The sequence below is a fragment of the Rhinatrema bivittatum genome, chromosome 1, assembly GCF_901001135.1.
Source record: "Rhinatrema bivittatum chromosome 1, aRhiBiv1.1, whole genome shotgun sequence".
NCBI lineage: Eukaryota > Metazoa > Chordata > Amphibia > Gymnophiona > Rhinatrematidae > Rhinatrema > Rhinatrema bivittatum.
In genome coordinates this window covers 639,696,750-639,717,583 of record NC_042615.1, presented here as the reverse complement: position 1 = coordinate 639,717,583, position 20,834 = coordinate 639,696,750, and the positions used below count along the sequence as shown (strand labels likewise).

Here is a 20,834-nt window from a genome sequence, read left to right as displayed (position 1 = left end):
TCAACCCCTGGGGAGTTTAACCATGTGTGACCCTTGAGAACAATGTTAGAATTTTCACTCCAAAAGACTAGCAGGGGGATTTCATGCAAGTAGGTGCCACCAGCAAAGTAAGTAGAAGGGAATAGGAGGAGATCTGGTTGTCTTGTGTGTAGCTGCTGGAAGGTACAATGACCCACAGTGATTTCTGCCAGTTTGTATACCAATAATTACTGAGTGACTCGCTTAGATATATACTTCCTGCCACCCTTTCCTCCTCATCCTTTTGAATTTGTTCTTTGCACTCTGCAGCTTTTACTTCCTTTCAGTCTGCTTGTGCTTCTTTTCCTCCTGCTGCGTCTTTTCTCTTTGTAGCAGCACCGTCTGTTGCTACTCAGCCCTTTCCTCTTTCTCCCCACCGGTGGTGTATAAAATTCCCCAACTACAGCACTGACACTGCAGCATAATCAGCTGTAAGTGCTTATCTTCACAATCCTGCCGCTTCTGTTTCCTCTTGTGATCTGATAGTTCTCAGTATGAGTGACAGGAATCAGTGAGCCACAGGAGGAGACAGCAGCGTGGGCGAGAGAAACATTTCCTGGCAGCTCCTGGAGACCGTGTCTCTGTATGTTAGTGCCGCAGTGACGCTATTTGCACAGCATTGAAGGAGAGGAGCTGTGCCAGCATGAGAGGCTGGGAGTCTGGAGAAGCTGGGCCTTTTCTGGAGATCTAGAACAGGATCTCTGAACTCTTGTTACTCGAGGTCAAAGCCAGAAAGCCCCCAGATATGCTTGTGAAATGCATAGGGAAAAAGAAATACCTCATGTCTGTCTCCCGGTCCTATAGTAAGGCTATTTTTAATAGCAGTCAACCTGTTGGTTCTGTTTTGTTTTAGAGTTCTGCAAATGAAAATGTAATCAGTTATTAGGTTTACAGGAATAATGTTAGCCTTTTGTGATTGATTTGCATTTAAATGACAACATTCAAGGTAAAAATTAAGGATGGCTTTATTTCAGCAAGTGAACGTGCCTATTTGACAAGGCAATGTGTTTTGGAGCTCTAGAAATCCTTATTTGAATGAGAACCTCTTGCTGCACCAAAGCATTGGTGTCATCGCACCCCCATCCTGCTCCTTCATCTGCTGCTACAGGCACAAAAATAAGCCGCCAATCAAAAGGAGGCTTATAAGCAGTGTCCTTGGTTTCCCATGATGCCTTGGCAAAAGCTGCAGAATCTGACCCACGCTGTGGAATTGGCTGGTCCCCCATGGAATCGTGGGAAGCCAGGAGATGGCAACTGGCCAGGCACACACATGTGCACTTCCCTTCCCCTTCCCTGCTGATCGGGTTGGCAGGAGGAACGTTGCTCCTATTGCCTCATCCTACTCTGCTGCCAGAGTCTGACTCACACTTTAAACTATTCAGCACTCTGGTACTCAAGAGCAAAGGAGAAGGATGTGGCCCAAGACACAGTTGCTGTCATTCTGCTGGCCCGATCAGCATCCATTGGGGGTAGTGTGAATTGAAGAAAAGAGTGAAGATGCAAAGGGAGTGGGAGAGGTGCTAGGGAGATCCTGAATCGATATGGTCAAGAATGATTGAGTGCATGTGTGTCAACATCTGGGATGGAAGGATGAGAGAGAGGAGGGATCATATTTGGGATAAAGAGAGAAAGTGAACCTGAGTGGTACAGGATGTGAGGGGGAGCAGAGCTGAAATTATGGAAAGGATACCTATCCCCCCCCCCCCCCCCTTCTAGATCCAGAGCTACCTTCTTTCTCTTTTATCCTCGTCCCTGGACCCCAGAGCCTCCAACAAATCTCCATCAAATCTCAGAACCTACCTTCCTTCCTTTCTCTTCCCTTCTCCACGTAGTCCAGCCTGCGCAACAAGCCTTACTTCATAGCTGCTCTTTACCGCAGCTTGCTCTGAACGAACGCTGTTTCCCTCATCCATTTGGCCTGCATTTTAAAAGAACAATTTTGTTTAATTTGTAAGCCCCATGCTGCCACAGGGCACCTCTGCTTTGATGATAGTTATTAGCCTGATTGAGACGAAGAAAGGTTTACTTATTAATGAAGCCCAGGGTGTGTGTCTGCAGGAACCCTGCATCCAGGCAGCTCTCCTTGTGAAGACATTCACTGCTCTCAGCCCTGTCTCACCAAGCACAGGGGGGCAGCATTCATTTGTCTGCGCTTATCCAGACTTGAGATATGATCACCTGGAGAGTAAAATTATAATTTCCCTGGAGAACCAGAGATTGTTTTTAAATGGTGCAGAATGAATGTGAATCATTTTTTTTCTTTGGGGAGGGGGGGGTGCAGAAGGGGGCAGGTTTTGGAGTTATTAACCTTTTCCTAATGTTGGCATTTGAATGTACGTCATTGGTGTGCCTGTGGGGGAGAGACCTGGGCATATACTAGAAAACTATTTGAAATGAAACTTTGAAGTGATGACGTCATTGAGTTTCTGTGCATACTCTTAAGTGGCGTGTGATGTAAAATAGCAGTTCCCGTCTCCCGCTGTGGATAGATCTGATGGGGATATGAGAGTTTTTTTTCGTTTGTCAGTGGCCTGTGTGGTGGACCTGATGCTGTCTGGAATGGGCTACAGGTCTTCTTTCCATGGGAAATCTTCCAAGGTTGGCATACACTGATGGGGCATGTCCTCCTGAATGTATGTTTGCTTTTCAGTTGGATCTGTGTGTGAGAGAGGTTTCTCGTAAACATTGAAGGGGCACACGTGCACAGTCCACAGCATCTGAAATGAGGATGCGCTGTATAGTTTGAAGAAATGTTGAAGTAGCTCTGTAGGAATACTTGCCTTAACTATCTTCTGAAAGCATTTTCATAATAGTTTTGGCCTCTGATCAAAGGTTTCTGAATTCCAATATGAGGTGATTTAAACTGGGGTGGGGGAGGTGTCATGAATTATCCTGATGCAGGACACACCGGCTGGTTGATCAAGGAAGAAAAAATATGGCTGTGCTGTCCAGGCTTGGTGCCACAGAGGGCATTACAAGGTCAGGAGGGAAGGAGCACAGTATTGACGTCATATGTAGGCCACAATTTAGCCACACGTCTTTAGCAAGCCTGGAAAAGTAGCTGCTTCCACTGTGGTGGGTCCAGGCACGGAAGAAGCCATTGCAGTATTCCACAACCCAGGAAGAGCTTGCAAACCCTCAAGCCCCCAACCTGCGTGGAGTTCCTGCTGTCGCTGGGTCTCTACCAGAGAAATAGATTGCAGCTGCTGCCCACCTGGGAAAAAAGAAGAGGTGTGAGGTAGGAGAGGGGAAAAAATATGGGGGAGGGGAGCTTAGGTGGGAGAATAAAGGCAAAAAGTATTTAAGAAAGGAAAAAAAAAAAAGGTGAGAAAACTAAGAAAAAATATAAAAATAAAGAGAAAAATAGGAACAATTAGAGAAAACAAAAATACAAAGAAAAATGTCGTGATGGAGTTTTTCCCAGCTGCTAAAACGTTTGGCTGACACTTGAGTTAAGAACATAAGTTCTTTTGAAAAATGTTCCACCCCTTTCCTTTTGTCTGTCTGTGACCTGTTCGTCTGGCATCTGTCTGGTGTGTGTTATATGGTCGGTCTGCTTGTGTCTGCATCTGGTTGTGTTTGTGTCTGTGCCTCTCTCTGTGTCTGAATGTGGTTCCTCTGTGTCTGTTTAGGTATGAGGTTATCTGTTTTCTGGCTGTACCTGCCTCAGTGTGTGTATGTGTTTGTTCCTTTCAGCAACTTGAAGAGAAACAAAATAGATGCTTTGAGCCACTGGTTAGCAGTGTGGCTGCCTGCTAACTGGTTCAAGAGCCAATTGGTTGGCAAAAGAATTTGACATCAGACCAAGACTCCAGAATACACTCTGTGTATGTGTGTGTGTGTGTGTGTGTATATATATATATATATATATATATCCAAAAAATGACACACAGAAATAAATGTGATCCAAAAAATGAGCAAAACAAAAAAACACACAGTTTTAAAGGAAGGGGGGGGGGGGGGGAGCCAATTCATAGCCTTTTGCCAACATTATGCTGCAACTATGCATAACAGGTAGGAGATTTTAGTCATCACTGGCAAAAAAACCCCATCCAGAGTGTCTCATAAATAACTGATATTAACTCAACAAAATGAATTCTGTTTCCTGAAAAATAAAGTCCACCACACACAAATGCTAAAATGCCCCAACAAAGACCTTCATTTCACCTATAACAAGCTTCTTCAGGGGAGTTGCATAATATCACAGAAGGACTTATTTTGTGGCGTCGAGTTCAGAATTCTTGTTCATATCTTAACAATCGGGGTGTCTACTTAGTTAAAAGCAATTTGCCTTAACCTTTGTGAATAATGGGTCAATCCTAAGCTCATGCCCCAAACTTTGTGTGTAGTTGGCTTTATTTTCCAGCCAGCACAATTCATTCATTCATTCATTAATTATGTTGGGTTAATATTTTTTACTTGTGAAACATTTTGGATGGGGTTTTTTGTGCCAGTGATGATTAAAATCTTCTACATAGTAGACATAGTTGTAGCATCATGTTGCCAAAAGGTTATGAAATGTCTTTTTCATCCTTTTAAAACTGTTTTTTCTCTTTTTTTTAAGAACATAAGAAGTTGCCATACAGGGTCAGAGCAAGGGTTCATCAAGCCCAACATCCTGTTTCCCACAGTGGCCAATCCAGGTTACAAGTACCCCATGCTACTAAAGCTAGTAATAAACAGAGGCTATTTCCTAAGTTAACTAAGTTTCTCTAGGAACTTATCCAAATCTTTTTTTTAAACCCAACTATGCTAACTGCCTTAACGTTTATAAAATGATGGGTTGGGGGGGCCTAACCATTTGCATAGTTGGAAGTGGGGGGGTGGTGGTCATGGCTCAGAAAAACTCCTCACCCCTGGTGTGTTTCGCTAGAGAAAGAGTGCCTCTTGTGGAGGGTGTTTGTCTGTCCGTTCATCCATTACTTATGTAGCAGGGATCCTTCTCCTTGGCAGAACTCGATGTAATTAGGTAGCAGGATGTTTTGCAAGAGGTCAGTGCTGCTGCTGCCAATTTTCAGCAAGATCCATCATGTAGAAGGTCTCCTGAGATGTCCAGAAAGTGAAAGAATAGGAGGTGAAATGCTTCCATGTTTTACATTTTTAGCATACTCATTTACTGTTTATTGTGACGTAGAGTACAATATTTCCAGGCTCAGAGCTGCTAAAAATGCTAAGGGCCAGATTTAAGGATTAGGCTATGCCCTGCAAACATTGTTATTTATTTATTTATTTATTTGCAACTTCTGGGTGGGAAAAAATTGTGCAAACGAAACCCTGTGCAGAAAAGCATTGTGTAGTCCTGGGGGAATTCTGCGCTACTGCAGAGAAGACCCCGGCATGCTGCGAACAGAGTACGTCCCGCGTGTGCCGCAAAACACACTCTATTTGTGGCAAAGATGGAATGCCCCCATGTGCCGCGAACCGGAGTGTGCTCTGCTCACTGTGAAGATGGAAGGCTCCGGTGAGAGAGAGTGTGTATGTGTGAGAGAGGAAAGGGGAAGGGAAGGGTGAGAGAGAGCATGGCAGGTAAGAGAGCAGGGGGGGGAGATGCTTGAGTGTGGGTTTCAGAGAGAGGGAGCCTATATGGGGATTGTGAAGGAGTGTGTATGTGTGTGAGAGATTGGGAGCTCGTGTGTATAAAAAAAGGGATCATGTGTATGTGAGTGTGCTAGCTTGTGTGAAGGGATTGTGTATGTGAGAGACAGAGCCTGTGTGAAGGGGTGCGTGAGAGAGAGACATAGGTAGCTTGTGTGAGGATTTATGTGTGAGAGAGAAAGGGAGCTTGTGTGGGTCTGTATGCAACAAAGAGGGCCCTGTATGAGGGGATATGTGTGTGTGCGAGAGAGTGAGGGAGCCTGTATGAGGGTGTAAGTATGTGTACTAGAGAGAGGGAGCCTGTGTGAGGGGCAGTACTGAGAATGGGGTCAAACTCTGGGACTGGCAATAGAGTGGAAGAGGTTGAGCCTAGAGGTGGAGGGGAGAGATCCTGGTAGGTGGAGGAGTTGGGGCCTGAGAGGGCAAAGTGGCCAGGGGAGTAGGGAGAGCGAGTGGAAGGGACATTCTTACAGTGAATTTGTAGGGAAATTCTGCTCAAAATATTTAAAATTTTGCATCTTTAAGTAATAACTGTTTTCTGTATTAATTTTAAATGTAATTACTTAGACTGTCATGTAAATTGTGTTGTTTTGACCAATATAAAGTTTACAGAATTTTAAGTTTTTGTGCGCAGAATTTTAAATTTTTTTGCGTGGAATTCCCCCAGGAGTAATTGTGGCACTTTAGCTCAGGCTTTCTACTTAACCCTTGGAGGCAATTTTAGAATTACTCAAAAAATGTACTTGCAGGTCGTGTGCTTTAATTCTGACTGATCATTATTGTTGGTCTTTCGAGTTTGGATATGCACCTTTCTGTCTGGTGGAAATTGCCCTCACAAAGGGAAATGTATAGATTGTAAATGACGCTTTCCCGGCATACTGATCACTTTCATGTACAAGGCCAAATCGATTCAGCTTTGCAGTGCGCTGTGCCCAGTTGAATCGGCAGTCTGAAATTTGCTCTCCCACATAGTAACATAGTAATGACGGCAGAAAAAAGACCAAAATGGTCCATCTAGTCTGCCCAGCAAGCTTCCCAAGGTGGTAACTGCCGCTCCGTGCAGGTTGCCCCCACGTTTCTGTTAAGGGTAATAACTGCAGCTCCATGCAGGTTGCCCCCACGTTTCTGTTAAGGGTAATAACTGCCGCTCCATGAAGGTTAAGCTTTTTTATTTATTCCCATCCTCCTAGCCTTTAGGGATCCACAGAGTTTATCCCATGCCTCTTTGAAATCCTTCACGGTTTTAGTCTTCACCACTTCCTCCGGAAGGGCATTCCAGGCAAACAGCCTGCGCCTTGTTCCACAACTCATCTGCGTTTAACTGCATTGAGAGGATGCATTCCTGGGGGGTGGGGTGAGAGGAAAAATATGCTTTTAAATGCCTTTTCCACATCTTTGCACTTACCTATCCAGCAAGAATCTACCCCCACAAAAAAAAACAACAAAACAGATGCAAGTAAGCTTGAGTACTCGGCCTTCCCTGACAGTTATCAAAAGGAAGGTGCACATGTGCGTTCCCCTTTAAATACTGGTGCAAAGCCCATGGTTAGAGAGTACCTGCGAACTGTTCAGATCCAGACTCTGATTATTGCCCCTTCCTTGTATAAATAATGGAAAGACTCGGTTGTTACTGGCTGAATAAACCTGACATCTGTTCTTTTATATCTGTTTAGATAATCACAAGGATTGCTCTGGTGTTACTTTACAGCTGACCCGTCAGAAGTAAGTAGTAATAGACATTTGTACATGTTCAATTTGTAATTTAAAAAAATATATATATTTACTATTGTACATGAAATGGAATCGACCAGTCAGTGAGAAACAACTCATATGATTTCCTTACAGTCTTAAGAAGAAATTAGACATCTCTGTTAACCAACTGGATTGTTTCATTTGCTGGAGATCAGTTATGCCTATGAGCATTGCGCATCCTTACACCCCATTCCCATTGGTTCTTCAGGCTTTCGTGCTCCTCCACAAAGTCTAATTAATTTTTGCGAAGTCACTTCAGCGCTCAGCTTTTGTAAAACACGGTGGTTGCAGCACAGTGTTTCCATCAGATTACAGTTAAAAATCCCTGATTTTTATATGCCAACTCTGGCACCCACAGCAGGTGAAGGGCTGGGGTTTGCTCTCTGGACCTGGCTCCTGCTGCTTGGGTTGGTCAGGCAATCTTTGCAGCCACCCCAAAGATGGAGTCCCAATCATCACTCAGAAGCCTCTCCTGCTGAAAGGATAATGGGAGTACTTGTGCTGGGATCAGGAGGGCACCTTGGCCTGCGCCCCTCAACTAGAGGACTGCTGATGCACCAGCTGTGCTCAAAGGTAGGTGGATAGAGGTAAAGTCAATAGAGAGGCCCACGCTAGGCCATCATGAATTCAGGCCCCCATAGTACCTCCAATTCGAAGCTTCCCGAGTCCTGTGGCATAAGTGTCAGTGAACTGAGCTGAAGGATGTGAATGGGCAGAAAGCCCAAGCAATAGGAAAACGTGTTGCCCCTCCCTGTCTCCCATCCCCAACCTTTAAAATAAAATTACATATTCCTTTTTGAGATAGGGTTGGTGTAATTGATTGTTTGTGTAGTAGTAGTAGTGGTAGGAATGTTTTGATTTTTGTCTGGTTTGCTAGTAGGGAGTGATTTTTCAAGTTCATCAAACATCTTATCTTGGCTTTGGCATGTGTTCAGTCTGTGAGATGTTTGCTGCCTCCTAAACTGCTGTAGGCCAAACATTATCACTTCCATAGACAACACCTTTAATGGTTTTTAAGTTGTAAAATATCACAGACTGTAAGAAAGTAATGTGCTCTTCATGTTAAAGGCAGCAATCATTTTGTCAGGTTTGATGATTTCTGTAATTGTGTACATATTTCATTGAAGCTGTGGTTGCAAGACATAGTATGATATATTATGCAATATATCAAATTTGCTGTGATGAAGGCATAAAACAATAAACCGGTTTTACAAAGAGCTTATTAAGACATTCTTGTTGTACGTTCTGATTGCATGAGCGGTCTTGTAAACTGATTTTGAATACATTTATTTAGTAAAAATAAAAAATGCTTTCATCTTGGGGATTTTCTCCATGGGCATAAAGAAAACAAGTGTATTATATGGTAAATTAAATGTTCAGTTTCATTGCAAGCAATTTATTTGATTGGAACATTGAACATGAGTTTCCTTAGAAATTATTGGCTTCCATCATTTAAAAGTTTGTAATTTTTTTTTTTTTATAGACTAATGGTTTCAAAGAAATTCTGAAAAAATAATACAAACTTACACCAATTGGTGATTGTCATTTTATGGCCTGATTTTACCATGGAGTCTTCAACTTCTCCAGTAGGGTATTAATGGATGGGAAATATTCCTCTCTAGAGGTCTTTAATAATGTAATTATTATTTTTCAGAAGAAAACTGACACGTTCCTAGGATTTTGTTCCTCTTACTTTGTTCCTCATCTTTTCTATGGTATTTGAGCATCTGCAGTGAGTGCCGAGGCAGAGTGTCTTGTTATGACATGGTTGTGCATGGTATAGTGACATGCCTGGAGTCTTAACGACTATACTGTTTAGCTTAGGTACGAAATTAATGTTGTGTTTTTTTCTCCAGACAGCCTCTGATTGCTGGCATATATCTTTTGATGTCTGTGAACACTGTTATACCGCCGGGGAAGAAAGGTGAGTGAAACTATAAATTGAGATTTGTCTAATTCTGTTTGCAGCACTAGATACAGTTGGCTAAAGAGAGTGCAATAATTACTTTGATATGCCACAGAGGCACTGCTGATAGTCAGGGATCCCGTGTACCGGATTCCAGAGTTAGTCTGTGGCCTCTGGCCAAGAAAAATCACGGTAATGTTTGGGCTAGTTGGGAGAGGGTTAAAAATGGGAAGAAATCCTCTGAGCGGCTGTGAAGGAAGACTCTTAGCACCACGGCACCAGTTATAGTGGGTTCTGATTTGAACTGGAAGCCCAAAGGTGCAAGAGAAAATTGCTGGAGCAAAGCAAAATGACTTGAGAGGTTATAAAGAGATTTGTAATAAAGAAGGGACGGTTTTAATTCACAAAATTGAATCCTGGCAAGCAGACAGGCAGTGGTAGTTTAAATGATATTAAATATTCAATTTATACTAATTAATTATGTATTGGGATTTGGATATAAGCAATATACAGGAATAGATATTAAAACATGCCACAAAATGCAGTTCAATATAATGTAAGGCACTTTTTTCCTAAAAATGTTTTATTTTTATTTTGACTGCTGGAAAATTGGTACATAGTTAGATATGTTAGTTTGATTACAGAATATATATAGTCCTTCTTCCAGCATTAATATAAACGTGAGACCCGTAGGCTTTATTTAAACCAGAACACTTCAATGCCCCCTGTTTGTGCAGGGGACCACACTAGAACTGGCATAACCAAAATCAGGTACCTAGTTTTTCTGATATGAAAATAAAAGAAAGAAAAGAGAGCATTAAAAAGGGACCATCTCTTTTTGAGGGAGGAGGGAAAAAAACCCCCGCACATCCTCGCGGGAGACCGTATCCCTGGCAAGAGAGCTTCGGGGTTACTCCCTCTTGTGCAAGGTATAACTCCAAGACTCATTTCTAACAAGCTGGGTCATCTCACTGACCTGTTCATTCCCACTGCCTAAAAGAAACATTGAGTTAGCCAGGAATTGAACCTAAAATCTTCTGATATGTAGTCAGATGTATTCTGCATTGCACCACAGGTGAACATCTACGTAAATATTTTTTTCCTTTTGATGCAGGCTGGTACCTACTAGAGGGCTTCGTCACCTTTGCTACCGAACCTACAGCCAGTTGGGTTTTCAGGATGTCTATAATGAATATGCATGAGGTATATTTGCATGCATTGGAGACCCGGTAAATCCAAATTGATCTCATGCATATTTAAGGTGGATATCCTGAAAATCTGATTGACTGTGGAATCCCCAGGAAAAGTTTGGAAAGCCCTGATCTAGTGCCATGTACAATATACAGGCAGTTCTTATCAAGAGATTAGCGAGGCATGTTAGCCATGGACCCCATGCTGTTTAAAAAAAAAATAAATTGTGTTTATCAGACAAAGATAAGGCCTCTGATTTACTTTGTTGGGCGTCTAACAATAGTACAATTCATGCAAGGTTGACACATTAGTGGCAAAATATCTAAAATCCTTATAATACGGAATGGTTTATCAGACAAAGATAAGGCCTCTGATTTACTTTGTTGGGCGTCTAACAATAGTACAATTCATGCAAGGTTGACACATTAGTGGCAAAATATCTAAAATCCTTATAATACGGAATGGTGTGCAAAATGCTTGTAATGGACCCTTCAATCTCATTACGACTAGTAGCCCTAGTTTAACTCTCTTGGTTAGAGCAGTTTAGGTCGGATAAGTGGGGAGGAACCATTCATATGCAGCTCCTCCCTTTGAGCGTGCTGGAATGGCCGTCCCCCTGTTTAAGGGTTTATAAGCAGCTCTCTACTGAGATACTGTGGGCAGTGCTTTAGGTTTTTGGAGCATTAGGTGGCAGTAAGGAGCACTTGTTTTGCTCTGGTTTTTCATGCCTACATGGAGGAACCAGGTAAACCTTAACAAGTTCAGGACATGGTTCTTACCAGTCCACTTACTGGCTGGTTGGGACTTCCCTCTAGGTTGTTTCAGGATTTTTACATTTTTTGTGCTAGGGGCCTTGCGAGACCCCTGGGTATAATATTTGGATTCAGGGCATGTGGCACCCTGTGTCTGGGATGCCTTTGGTAGGGAAGACCTGCCCCTTCGTACCCTCTACAAGGAAAAGAGGTATGGTGGTGACCTGCAGCAGGGAGGCACTCCAGCGTTATCTGCTTTGAGGGAAAAGGAGCTTTTCTGTAAGAACCAGGAGGAAGAGTTTTGGCTGCCCCCTTCCTTCCTATCTTGGATCAGTGGGAGCCTGTTCCAGACAGGATCCTTCCCATTGTGGGATCCATGAGAGATAAGGAAGAATAGCACCGAGCAATCATCAAACTGTGAGTAAAGAACTAATTGAGAACTTCGAGGATACCCAAAAAGAGTTTTTGCCTTTGTGGGGGAGAGAGGATTTGGACTCTGTGTATGGACAGTGTGTTATTCAGTTTAATTACCAGTTTTCAGCAGGGTTTTCTGTCCTAATAAGGGAATCCCTGGCCATTTGAGGAACTTCACTTAGCCAAGACCTGGAGGCTGAGAGTTTCTCCGTGCCCTGGTATGTGAGACACCATCACAGATAGAGTAAGAGACTGTAAAATGGGAAAAGACTGTAATTAAAAGATCTCCTGTGGTGCTGAGAACTGATTTAATTGTGCCATATATCATCTGCTTTATCACCAGTAAAGCATTTCATTTTTAGATGGTCAACCATTGACTCCAGTGTATTATTTGGCACTTGCAGTACACACAGTGGAGGAAAATTCGGTATATCTCTACCAGGGAAAGAAAGTAAAAAGAACATCAGCACTCCGGGCCTTGAAAGAACTATCATTCCCCCGTCAATAAAGGATCCAGACTCAGGGGGTAAAAGACTATACACTAGCTAGCCAGGAGTGGTTTCACCCCCAAACAGACCCCCAAAAATTCCTTTCTGGCACCATCTGTGTTTAGCAGCCACCCAGAGATGGGGTTACATGCAGATACTCAGTTCTCTTAAGAATTTATTTTCTTGTGCCTTTTTTTTTTTTTACTTCCCAGCACTGTGTTTCTTTAATATATGTCCAGTTGAAAGATCTGTGGCTAGTAATTACCTATAAATCTCCTGCAATCTTTCTCACAGGTGCTAGCTGTGGTTCTGGTACGGCCGACAACCTTAGTGGTGCTTAGTCACTTTGATGAGTGCATTATCTGTGTTGGAAGTTGTGACATGAATAAGCCCATGGCTCTTGTTTGAAACTGACTGATGATTATGCAGTCCCTTATCGAAAGCTCTAATAATGCAGACTCTGCTTTTAATTGTTCAGCTATAGTTCCTCTTTTCTTTTAATGGTCTCAGTTATGGGTGAGCAGACCACTGAAAAGGCTGTATGACTAGTTCCTTGCCGTATACTAGCAAAGACAAAACTTGGAGCAATTCTAAAATCTTAGTGGGCCTTGAAGGTTTTAGCTTGGAATATTCTGGATTTTTATTCGTGCTATGCTTGAACAAAACCAGACATGAGTAATGCATCTGTGAATAAAATAATACTATTTATTTCCTTTTATTTTACTAGTGGTTTATTCGGATATTGCCTGCCCATATAAAAAGTACACAATGCATCCATTTGCATACAGAGTCCACACTCACCATTTAGGTAAGAATTTCTTGCATAATATGTACATGAGGTGTTCCAATTTATGCTTCTGATTTGTGTTCACTTTGTCTTCTCCATTGACAAGCAGGTATGAATTGGTTATAACATGAGTGATGTTATCCAATGATGCAGACATGGACCCAGATCTCAGAGCTCAGTAAAAGTTGTACTGAATATGCATGGGAGTTTGTGTGAGTACACTACCTTGTGAGTTCCTCAGTCTGTCTTCATCTGAACTACCTTATGGAAGTGTCCCAGTTTCTCTTTCTCTGTTTGAGATTTGTTTAGTTCATTTCTTGGCCTTTCTACCTCATTGCATCTATTTTGTTTCTTTAAAAAAGAACAAAAAGAAAAGTAGAAATTATGGAGAAATCCAAGGCCAGAAAGACTGCCTACATTTCTGGGCACCAGATATCCATTATGGATACACACATTCCAATTGATTTTGCTGCCTGGGCCCATATTATGATGCACCCAGTATGTCCCTGAGGGCACAACAGTATCATGCTTGGAAGACAGAGGTCTTGTGGAAGGCAACAATAAGTAAGACTCCATAGCCATGAAGTGAGGGGTTGATGGAGTTTCAGCACCGGAAGATGCAGTAGGATTCTTCCTCTTTCCCATAAGTCTGGGAAGGCCTCCCTACCCTGTTGTACTGGTTCCTGACAGCAGCTGCTATTCCAGTACCACTGGGGAAGACTGAGGTACCTAAGCGCCTATGAGTGAAAGCCCTCTGTTGGGCCCATGACTCTAGATTGGGAGGACACCCAGGCACCAGTAAAACTCTGGAATTGTTTTCCTGATATTACTGGTGGCCCTGGATAGCACAGAATGTCCACCATTATGTTGCGTCCTGTCCCAACTGTGCTGCCCACAAGCCTTCTCACTCTTGACTTTGAGGACTATTACAATAGCTGTCAGTTCCTGAGAAGCTGTGGTTTCACATAGTGATGGATTTCACTATGAACTTACCACCCTCCAATGGCTATACAGTAATATGGGTCGTGGTGTACTGCTTCACTAAAATGGCTCACTTTATATCTCTCATAGGATTACCTTCCACTCCTGAATTGGCTCTTCACTTCTTTCAACACATATTTAGTCTCCATGGCTTACCCGAACACATGCTTACGGACTGGGGAATCCAATTCATGGCTAACATTTTAAGGAAACTTTGCAAGAAATTCAGTGTTTCGTTAGATATCTCCTCCCTCCCACAAACCAACAGCTAGGCGGAGTAGACCAACCAGATTCTTGAGGGTGTACATACATGAAAGGCAAGATGACTGGCCGTCCTCTGCCATAGGCAAAATTCTGCCATATCAACCACATCGGAGAGCCATTAGGCTCATTGTTTTTCAATATAGTCTATGGCCTGCAGCCACAAATTCCTATACCAATCTCTCTGATGGTCCCATACCCACATCTAATATCATGGCTCAGAATCAGCGGGGTCCCAAAGAATAGATCCAATCCTCCTTGCTCATAACCAGGGAAAAACAGTGGCTTTCCCAAGTGTACATAACTAATAATGGTTTATGGATTTATCTTTGAGCAACTTATCTAAGCCCTTTTTGAAACCAGCTATACTAACTGTTTTCACAGCATCCTCTGGTATAGAGAGAGAGATCTAGGGGGAGTTGCCATAAAATCATGGGAGGAGATCAGAGTGCCAAGGGAAGGAGTATAGATAGAAAAGAAAAGAGGGCCTCTGTGGGCAAGCGGTCTTGGAAAGGAATTAGGCAACTTTGGACTGCAAGAGAAGCCCTAGTGTATTATTCGAGTAGGACTCAACCTCACTGTCAAGCTATTTGGCTGTCGTGTCCTTTGATCCCAATAAATTGGGAAAGGCAGTTGCTAAAAGAACTCTAATTAGCTAGTGGTTTCTATCAACACACTGTTATGCTGCTGGCTGGCATACAGATTTCAGAATAGGTCATGGGGACTTCAGTGGCTCGTCTCAGGTCCACTTCCATTGAAGACATATATAAAGCTGCTACTTGCTCATTAATTAAGGGCCTTCACATCCCATTACTGTCTGGATGGCATGTCCTGAAGAGACAGTAACTTTGGACAAGAAGTTCTGTGCAGCTTGTTAACCCACTAGTCCACTCTCCACTGGTGGGGTCTGGGTTGCCTGTTTTTAGTAGTTGCTCTGTAATGCAGCCCTCAGTTTGGGAATCCTCGAGCATTAAGGCTAATTCATGGCTGCTTGTTGACAGAGAAAACAACATTTTCTTGCTTTTAAACGGGGTACCCCATAGATAGGATGTTTATACATACCTTATACCAGCCCACTTCCCTGGAGAGTCTTCTACCTCGCTAAATATTAAGCTCTGGAAGAGTCTGATGGATTCATAAGGCAGGGCACATGCTCAGGGACTCCTGTGCATGTTGAGTAAAACTTTTACTGAGCTCTGATTGCTGGGTCTGTGTCGGTGCCATCAGATAACATCATCCATGCATTATGGCTGATTTATCCTGCTTTCTAAGGAAAAACCTCACTTGCTTTTCGCGTTGGGTAAGCTGCCAATGAAAATGGTTTGTATGTTAGGCCCACCTCACTACTACTGACAGAAACTACCATCTTAAACATCTTTCAGCAGTCTTCTTTTTATAGTACTCTTTTCCTTAGCCAGCTCCTGAAATGGTTTGTATGCTTCTTTCTCTTTCCTAGTGCACCCTGGAGGTCAGCTTCTGATATCTTCTGCTTCTGTCACTTCCCTCCACTACCACCACCATGCTATGGTGCTGTGCCATTCTCTGTGAATGGGCTTCCTTTAGGCTTGTATTACTGGAACATTTCTCTAGCCCCATGTGCACAAGTTTCTAGGGACCCACACTGGGTTAGGATGAGCAGTGTTTAAGACAATCTACAAGAACAATTTGGAAGAGCATAGAGTAATAGTGGTCCCTTGAAGGCTGAAAGTTTGTATTGCCCTATGAACAGCCTGAGGGGGCTGTGGTTTGTATTATAGTGACCTGCCTCCTTTACATTCAGCAAACATCCTCAAGCAGTCCCAGTGCTTAATCCACAATATGGGAAAAAGAGCTAATCATGTTGCCTCTGAGGAATAAACTGAAATTTGTGGAGTGGAGGATGGGGAGGGGTTGTTTTTGTATTGGTTTTTTATTTAGTCTTACAGACTGATAACAATAAGATGTGCTCAGTAGAGTAGAGTATACAGTTTAATCTCCAGTTTTGCATACATTTTTTTTTATGTGCAAACTTTACTGCTGATAATAGCAAGGAGTTCAGGCCTAGAACTGTGCATATTCCTTAGTGCCCTCCCATGCTAATGAAGGTATTAACTATTACTCCTCAATACAGACTTACCTTGTGTTTTTTTAGTGCTGGAAACTTAACTCCTAGCCCGAGGTGGAGTAAAGCTCCCAGGGCTAATGTTAGTCTATGGGCACAAACTGGAGTTCTGATGCCAGAACCTGTAGTCGAGATTTTATGTGCAGAAAGCATGCTTTGAGCAGAAAAAACAAGTTTTCTGTACATAAAATATGATTTATGTTTGAAAAAATCTTTCTGCGTTGAACAGTTTCTGTGTCCTTAAGTTAGATATACAACAAAAGATATTCTCCCAACTTAGGTGCACAGCAAAAGTTATGCACCTAACTCTCTGCTCTTTACTACGTGCAGAATACATTCTTTGTGTGCATAAATCATATTTTCTATGCAGAAAATATGATTTATGTGCAGAAATAATTTGCTATGTATAGTTTGCGCATAAATCTTATTTTATGTTTGGAAAACGGGATTTGTGCGCATTAAACCATCTTTTCTGCACCTAAACTTGTTTTTCTGTGTGCTGGCTTTTCTTTGCACACATTTTCTGGTCTGTGAGCTTTTTTAAACTCCCAGTGCTTTAGCATACCATTAGCTTACTGCACCAGGAGTTTACCAAAATATATGTAACTTGTGCATTAGGAAACTGTGCGTTGAATTTCCGTGCACAGTTTTAACATTCAGCTTTTTGCATTGACCCCTTAGTGTATGAGGGGATCTTTGGAACAATTTACTACCTGATTTCTTTTTGAGTCTCAGCTTTGTTCTCTTTGTATGTAAGAAATGATGCAGATGGGCTTTCACATACATTTCTGCACTAATGATATGTTACTGTAATGTGGTTGTTACTGCAGTGATATCTTGGGATTAGCACAGGTCTTAAGATTGGTGTGACTTGGAACTTGTAATGATATGATTGATCAGATGATTGAGCTCCATATATTTATTGCATTGACTTCTGCTGATTTGGAACATTATTTCCAGCTGGAACTTTTAAAGTAATTCCCATCACTACTGTTGTTCAGCTAGCGTAATTAAATGTAGTAGCAATCTTCTCCATCTGATAAGAAATTGGTGGTTTGAGCTATCTAGCTGCATTTCTTAGGGGGCATAATTGTATTCATTGTAGTTCTGGGATATTCTTCTCTCACTGTCTGACATGCTGCTTGTTTGAACAGAGTGCTATGATATTTTAAATAAGACAGGTAATTGGAGATAGCAAAATTTGAGCCTGATTTACTAAGCTTTTTTTTCCCCATAGGCATAGAACGGAAGGAAACCTTTAGTAAATCAGGCCTTTAGAGAATGACTATCCATGTTGCTTTCATGTTTAATGCCGAAGTTCATTTATTGCAGGTCAAGTAGTAAGTGGCTACAGAGTAAGAGATGGGCAGTGGACACTGATTGGTAGACAGAGCCCCCAGCTGCCACAGGTATGTGGATTTTTGTTGCAGGTTTGAGGCAGCTGCAAATTGTGAAAGGCAGGAAAAGCAAGCATCTGCTGTTCTTGTCATGCAATATGTTCAGGTTTTATTTTTTTTTTTTTTTACTTTGTAATGTACAATTTACAATATCAAGAAAGAGAATCATACAAATACATACAATCCATTAACAGGCATTGCATATGATAATACATCTATGGATAACGAGCAGGGTTCCATGCTTATATATAGTAAAACCCTGAATTACTGCTTCTGGTAGGTCATGCTCATATTGAAAACGTGATGACATGGTATAGCGCAGTAGCAATATTACAGTTGTATACATTTTCTCCAGGCAGTAAACCCTATGAGGCATAAATAATGCTGCATTTTGTCAATAATTTCTAGCCAGGAAAACATTCTCAGTCTGAGAATTATTTCAGAGGTATGCAGCAGGCAGAAGATGCTCTTATGTAGTCCTGAAACAACCTAAATTAATCACAGATTTTACAAACATTTTTATTTTTGAAATTATGTAAGTGACTTGCTTGCAAGTCCCATGTTATATGAGCAGACTGAGTGCATAGTTGTGTGAAAAATAGTTCACCAAAAATAAAATGAATTAAAAGAAAACCATTGAACTAATGATGACTAAAAGATGGCCTCTTCCCATGGGAGGGACAAAGCTTTAGAACTAGGAACCATTATTTGAAACTCTAAGGGGGTAGAGTCAGGAGACGCATCAGGAAGTATTTCTTCATGCAGGGGTGGTGGATGCGTGGAATACCCTCCCAGAAGAGTTGGTGAAGACAAGAATGGTAACAGAGTTCAAAAAAATATTGGATAAACACAGAGGATGGAATTGATGAAGCTGGGTAACCTGTGGTAATTCTCGGTGTAACATTTCTGCATGGAGATATCCCTCAAGGGCAGACTGCATGGACCACTTGGATCTTTATCTGCCATCATTTACTATTTAAGATATTTTATAAAGGTATTGCCTTCACCAAATTACATGTATAAGGGGCATTTATTTTATTTATTTAAAATCTTTTATATACCGCTTATACAACTTAGGTAGGTCTAAGCTGTTTACATAGGCAACATACATAATTGTAAGTTAGAACTACAGCACATACGTAAAAACAAAGCAATACGTCAAGTAAAATTAAAATACACAGCAAATACAGATATTAAAAAAGCAGGGTAAAAGGACAAAGATGTAAAAAGTACGACAAAAAGACAAAGAGCATTTAAACGGTCATGCGGAGCATAAATTTGTTTTTAAAGCCTTGGGTGAAGTAATGGGATCCATTAAAAATTACTAGATCAATTAAAAATTATTGCTAGTTTAGGTCCCCGCTCCCCCCTCCTTTATTTATTTATTTATTTATTTATTTATTTATTTATTTTCCTAAAAGAAATTTATCCAACATTAAGACTTTATCATGGAACACTTTTAGCCACTTTCAGGAAATCTAACAAGACATCTTTAGAACATTCTGATGCTCCATTACTGAAAACATTAGGGTGCTGTCAACAGTTTCTACTTTGAAGAACCAGGAGAAGAGAGTATATACTGGTGGGCAGAAAATGGTGGTTCAGCTTTATTAGGCTTCTAAACATTCTGGAGTAACTGGCATGATGTGACCATGGTCACAGCTACACAACAGCGTTACAGCTGCATTAAGCTTTCAACAAGCTCCTAGCAACAATGAGCATGATTTAGACAGATATGGAGGATAATGGTAGGAACAAAGACAAGACTTTGAGAAAAATAAACTTGTGCAGAAGGGAGAAGGGGGTTGGTGTTGATTTAAATATTGGAAATCTATATATCCAAAATGACAGAAATGCAAAGAGGATAAAAACTGCGCAGCCTGGAGGGCCAATTGGTCTTTATCGTTCATCATTTACTGTGTTTGCTGTGGATGTTGCCGTGGTGTTCTGTGCCTGGGGTGAAGTTGCTTTGATGAAAGTGCCTTGAGTGTTCAAGCTAGCTTTTGGATAGATGATGGAGAAAATATTTTCAAAGTGCTACGCTGGGTAAGATGTGGAAGAGGAGAATACCATTGCTCTGCTCAGCTGTGAGAGAGCTAGTAATGCAGCAGTTCACTTGTGTTCCTCTTGTAGGCATTCTATCCCGTGGAGCACCCGCTCGATGTTAGCAACGGTGACATGTTAGCAGTGAGATGTGTTTTCAGCGGTGAAGGAAGGTCCACAAACACATACATTGGGTACGTTAAGCAGTGTCACTGCTGCTTGTGAGGCTATGCTTTTGAACCACAATTGTTGCCAGTGTGTGTGAGAGGGACTCAGCTGGTAGTCTGACAGGGAAAAGACATGTTTTGCTGTCTGGTTCGTGTGAAGACTGAGAGACCTCTTCTCTTTCCATAACCTGTTCTATTGTTAAAAAAAACCCCCAAAAAACATAAATGCACAATCACATATACAGTATATATAAAAGGTCAGATTTCTTAGTGTTTGAAGGTAAGATTCCTGATGATGATGTCTTTGTGTAATGCCATCACTCGGGTTCACTACTACCTTTCATTATCATAAAACATATCTTCAACAACACTACCGGAAAGCATCCAAGATGAGGGATAGCATGTCTCCAGCAGAGTAGTGATCTCCTGCTGTGATATGGCATATTGGCTGCTGCAGTACAATGAGAATTTATGATACAGTGTGCTAAACATAGTTCATGCATAAATTGTATTGCTGTAAGGTCCCAGCCCTGGAAGAATTTGTAATCTGTTTAAGCACAGAGAGTTTATCTGACTTTATTCAAGGTCAGAGCGTGAGTAGTGAAACTGGATCAGGCTTTCCTAACTGTTCTGTGAGCACTTAACCCTTTTGTCCACTGTCATCACATGCGGAGGTTTAACCAGGCAGAAAACATACTTCTTGTAATAATATAGCTTGTTCTACTTCTATTTAAAAGAAAATGGTACCCTCTGTGAACTATATAATTATACAAAAGTACGCTCAACAAGCAGAAAAACCCTACATCAGTTAAAAACATTTATAGTAGACTTATTCTTTTTGAACTTCTTTGAAAGGGTACTGCTGTGCATTAAAAAAAAAAAAGAGTAGTACTGTAAATGAGCACTGTAATAATTTCCCACAGGAGACAGTGAATTTGGAAACGGCATCTGTTTTTCAGTTCTTCCATTTGCTTACTTTTT

The 20,834-nt window shown here is 41.6% G+C and overlaps 1 protein-coding gene across 3 annotated transcripts in view; it reads left to right on the top strand.

Moving 5' to 3' along the window:
* PAM (peptidylglycine alpha-amidating monooxygenase) overlaps positions 1–20,834 on the top strand; it is a 780,628-nt gene that overhangs the window by 520,067 nt on the left and 239,727 nt on the right. For all 3 annotated transcript variants that reach the window (XM_029572646.1, XM_029572654.1, XM_029572664.1), the window contains exons 9-13: positions 7,287–7,335; positions 9,222–9,289; positions 12,844–12,924; positions 17,579–17,655; positions 19,777–19,880. In XM_029572646.1, the coding sequence (XP_029428506.1) occupies positions 7,287–7,335; positions 9,222–9,289; positions 12,844–12,924; positions 17,579–17,655; positions 19,777–19,880 (379 nt within the window). The remainder of the gene's footprint in view (positions 1–7,286; positions 7,336–9,221; positions 9,290–12,843; positions 12,925–17,578; positions 17,656–19,776; positions 19,881–20,834) is intronic.